Genomic DNA, 4,984 nt, shown 5'->3' with positions numbered 1-4,984 from the left:
CTGTAGACCAGAGGTTCTCAAAAGCGGTCCTCAAGGCTCTCCAACAGTAAAGGATTTAGGTATATCCCGGGCTCAGCACAGATTGTTAAATCAAAATGAGGTGCTAAATAAGTCACCTGTGGCCAAGTATGGATAAAAGTAAAACCTGGACCGTTGAGGTGCCTTGAGGACCGTGTTTGAGAACCTCTGCCATAGATTGTCATCGTGCTTGATTGCAGGACCAGGTGCAGAAGGTGCTGCAAGAACGTGCTGGAATGCACCTTATGATAGGTGCAACAGAAAGATCACAGGATACTCGCAGTTTGCCCCCTTGGCAAGTGGTCTTCAAGGTGTCCTACAGATCTATCTAGAAGACTCATAATCAGAAAGGAAAACATGAAAACAAACTCCAGCAGACACTACCAGCATGGGTGGCTGCATCGACTTGGACACCACCAGGGCTAGTCTGTCCAGGGCTGGATACTCAGGAGCAAAGGCAAGAGTCTAAAGCAGGCCATATACCTACCGAGCATCTTTCCAACCTGTCAACTATTTGGCGGTTTGGAATGAAAATCTATTATTATATGGGAGCAAATGACAATTGCCAATTTGCTCCCAAATACTGGAAACGGTCATTCAAACAAGTTTAATAAATCCGTTTAATTTAACTAATTTGTCTGAACCTCTGTTTTTGTTTTGGCTGGTCAAAAAAAAAGATCTTTATTTGTGTGGACACCTTGGGGTAAATTTACTAAGATTCGTATTTTCCCGTTTCAGGTCAAAGTTCAATCACGAATGACATCGAAAGTGTAAAACTGCAACTTTTTGAATTGATTACGACTAATTTACTAAGCTGTCGTATTCGGGTTTTTCTTTTGTTCCGATGTCGATGTCATTCGTGGTTTTCAGCTGTAGAATGCGGCCGATTTTGTTGTTTTGCGGCCGTGTTTGTGGGTTTTTTTTACGACTGCGTCACGTGTCTGTTACGGCAGTGATTTTGATATTGCGGCCGCGTTTTTAGTCCTAAGTTTCGTTTTTGTCACGCGTCCGTGATTGGTTGTATTCGTGAAGGAGGAGTGTCTGTGCATATTACTATAAAACCGCCCCAAACACACCGCACCTCGTGGGTTTAGCTAGTGGAGAGGAGAGAGGAAGGTGTATTTGGAGTTGGTGAGTTTGGTGGTGTTTTTGGTGGATTTGGAGAGGAGTTTTGTGATTGTTGAGTGCTGTACTGTGTGTGTAAGTAGTCTTGTCATATTTGTAGTATTGTTTTTTCACAGTTTGTCAACTTTTTTGTCCTTGTTTTTTTTTTATAGTCTTTTGTCATTGTTTGTGAGTGAGTGAGTGAGCGTGTGTGTTGGCTGTGTGGTGTGTAGTAGTAGTAGTAGTGGAGGAGTGTGTTTTTTGTATTGATTTTTCTGTGTTTTGTGTCGTTTGTCCTCATGTCAGACTCAGAGGTCAGTGTGGTGGCGGAGGTTAGTGAGGTGGAGGCTGGTAGTGAGGTGGAGGCTGTTAGTGAGGTGGAGGCTGTTAGTGAGGTGGAGGGGGTTAGTGAGAGGGAGGAGGTTAGTGAGGAGGAGGAGGAGGGGGTGCCTGTTGCTGCATTCTCCAGTGATAGTGATGGTGTTGTGGCTCCGCAGCCACGCACCACTACCAAGACTGGCAGGAATATTAAGTTCAGCTATGCTGAAAACATGGCGTTGGTGCGTGAGCTGATGAAGCACCATCGCCAATTGTTTGGTCAGGATGCTGGCAAGGTGTCCTCCCGCAGGAAGTCTGTCCTGTGGGGGCAAGTAATAGTTGCCGTCAATAGTGAGGGTGTGGTGAGGCGGACTGAGGACACGTGTCGCAAGAGGTTCTATGACATAAAGCGGCGTGTCAAGGCCAAGATGGCCAAAGAGGCAAAATCAGCCCGCAAAACCGGAGGTGGCCCCCCTTTCCGGGCAACCTATCGGGAGTGGGAGGAGCCTGTGCGGGCACTGATTCCTGCAGAAGTGGTGTCTGCAACTCATGTCCGGGATTCGGACCGACCCACGCAGGATGGTGAGTTGGATATTTGTTAAATATTGTAAAATGTCCTCAAAATGATAATGTTGTTTTTTTTAAAGGTTAAAGGATGCAAAAATTGTTGGTCATGTATTGCAGGCCTATGCACCCTTAAGGTGTGTTTGTGTTTAGAAACTGCATTTTCCATCTTGCCTTGGCTGTAGCTTTTTATTTTTTATTGGCAAAAACAGGTGCAATGCCTGCTGGTATGTGTATTTGCAATAATTATTATGAGATATTGCTTGGACATCGGTGTTGTATCTAATAGCATTTTTTTTTATTTTATTTTTTTTGAAAAAAAAAAGGTTTCTACAAATTCAAATAAACATTTTGGTTCAATTTGCAAGTATTCAATCTATGCAATATCTGACACATAATTCTCAAATGTAACAGATTTATTTGGTGCAACACCATGTACATTTTGATATACACCACAAATTAAGGAAGCACGAAGATCTTAAGCAGAAATTAGTTTAATTTACAATACCTAATAGATGGGTACAGTACACTAAGGCTTTGCAGTTAGAATTTTTACACAAAGTATGGTAATAATGTTTTCGCCACTTTTTCAACAGTCCGACAGACCAGCCGGCCAGACAGGCCTCAGACAACTCAGGATGATGCTGGGATTGCAGGTAAGAATTCACTGTAGTCACATATTCTGCAAACACATAGAAGTACAAAATATTAATGTTTATATATTCTCATAGGTTCTGCTTCTGTAAGCCTACCTCCTCTAAGGCGCCCATCACAGGGCTCGGGGCACTTACCCAGGAGGCCAAGTAAGACACGGCGTCTTGGCACGGAATCTGCGGCTCCATCTTCCCCACCCAGGCGGCGCATTTCTGCAGTGTCACCCCAGCCACCACTGGCACTATTGGCGAGTCCACAGAGTGATGAGCCCCGATCACCTCAGTTATCTGGTGAGTCAAAACAGAAACTAAACACATAGCAAATAATCTACACAGTACAGTTACTATGTTGTGAGTTGGAGTTGAGATTACATGTTTGCCATAACAAGCAATGTGATGTTACGTCTTCAATTGTTAAAGGTGCAAATGCTTAATTTTTCAATGTCTTAGTGGTTGATATCGCCAACATCATTTTTAAAAAAGAACATACATTTGTAAATATTTTGACCACACACGTGCACATAAAAATTAAGAAAAAAAAAATGACTTTTTTCAAAAACACCCTCCACAACATTATAGTGTTCACACACCTCCCCTGTCCGGTATGTAGACTGCTTACTTGCTCCGCTCCTCTGGACTATCCAGGTAAGCAGTCTATATCGTGGACAGGGGAGGTGACATAACACTGTAATGCTGTGGAGGGGAGGTAGTTAGGTGAGGATTCCGCAAGTCTGTCTATGTGCACGCCTGTGATGGTATATATGTTTTTTGAGAACAAACAAATTATAAGTTAAGAAAAACAACTCTAAAAACTTGAGAAATGGAGTATTATGAATGTAGTAATGTTTAGAACTAGCAAATATATTTTTAGAAAAGTAAACATTGCATGTTGGCCACCCCATACAGAGCCAAGCTTGATGGCCGACGTGGACCAGCAGGGACAAGACCAACAGGCAACCTTCACACTGCAACTAACACCTGTTGACCCGAGCCAGCCAATACAGCTGCAGGATATCCCCCAAGCCTCCATGAGTCCACAACTGGCACAAGCTCCACCCCAGCCACAAATACCAGATGACTTTTGGTCCAGTTGGACAAGCCAACATGCCCAAAGCAATGCCAGCCTGACCGCACATACCCAACACCTTGCCAGTCTGCCCCATCATCTACCGCGCATTAGTCGCAACTCGGGCAGACTGATTGTCCAAGTAGGCCGAATCGCAACATCGATGGAGCAAATACGGGCAGACAACAACCAAATGCTGGCTCATTTAACGCGCATCATTGATGAGCAACAGCGCCACCAACAAACACTCGTACAACTAATACAGCACAACCAGGTTGTGAATGAGTCTTTATCCCGGATTGTAGCCAGCCACACTGCAACCAACACACAACTGAATGCAAGCATAAATAATTTGAGCAACAACATAACATTGATGGCAGCTCAACAAGTGACCTCCAGCTCTGGAACCACGACCCCTATCCAAACGCCAGTAACCTCCCCTGTTCGGCGTTCCTCCCGAGCACGTGCCAGTGAGCCAGCACAAAGCACAGCACCCAGCACACACAAGCGGAAAAAATAAGACTTTTGAAAAATTTGAGTAACGCAATAAAAATTTAGTTTTGTCAAACACACAACTTCCTGTGTCTGTCTCAAACATTGTAGAAGCTGCTATGTATGTATGTATGTTTTTCATGGGTAATGTCTGAAAATGTATTGATAACATAAACTAAGTACAATGTACACACCACTATAAACAACAAACAGTAAGTAACAAAACACACAATTGATTGTATTGCAAAGTGTTTAGTCAAGGATAATTACATCCTACAAAAACTTACCAGAAAAATACCGCTGGATCACTTCTTGCCGTACCTGCCTCCCTACATATGTACTCACACTGTCACCAGATGTTTCTAACTCCTCTGCTTGCTGACTGCTTTCTCCCTCATCATGTGCCAGATGTTGACTTAAACACAGATTATGGAGAAAACAGCAGCAGAACACAATTCTAGTCACCTTTGAGGGACTATACAACAAAAGGCCTGCAGATTTATCCAGACACCGAAACCGTGACTTCAGCACACCAAAACATCTTTCTATCACATTCCGCGTAGCCTTATGTGCATGATTGTAACTGTGTTCAGCAGGAGAATCAGGTTGGGACAATGGAGTAAGGAGCCAAGAGTAGCAGCCGTAACCCCCATCACCTGAAAAACAGATATAGTCAACATTAGTACATGTGTTAGATTATTCATTCCCCTAGTCAAAACTCGAGTTTGTGGTTAAAAGACATACACACAAAACATTTTAAACATACCCA

General features: G+C 43.4%; 1 protein-coding gene across 1 annotated transcript; it reads left to right on the top strand.

Moving 5' to 3' along the window:
• The first annotated feature begins 1,673 nt into the window (after positions 1–1,673).
• Positions 1,674–4,298, top strand: LOC134969882 (myb-related transcription factor, partner of profilin-like). The gene is made up of 4 exons (XM_063946074.1): positions 1,674–2,022; positions 2,601–2,660; positions 2,736–2,948; positions 3,564–4,298. The coding sequence occupies exons 1-4, from the start codon at positions 1,674–1,676 to the stop codon at positions 4,241–4,243; spliced, it is 1,302 nt and encodes a 433-aa protein (XP_063802144.1). The 3' UTR covers positions 4,244–4,298.
• Positions 4,299–4,984: the final 686 nt, after the last annotated feature.

The sequence above is a fragment of the Pseudophryne corroboree genome, chromosome 11 (assembly GCF_028390025.1).
Source record: "Pseudophryne corroboree isolate aPseCor3 chromosome 11, aPseCor3.hap2, whole genome shotgun sequence".
Taxonomy (NCBI): domain Eukaryota; kingdom Metazoa; phylum Chordata; class Amphibia; order Anura; family Myobatrachidae; genus Pseudophryne; species Pseudophryne corroboree.
The sequence above is the reverse complement of the archived record's forward strand: the minus strand, read 5'-3'. Positions and strand labels throughout refer to the sequence as shown.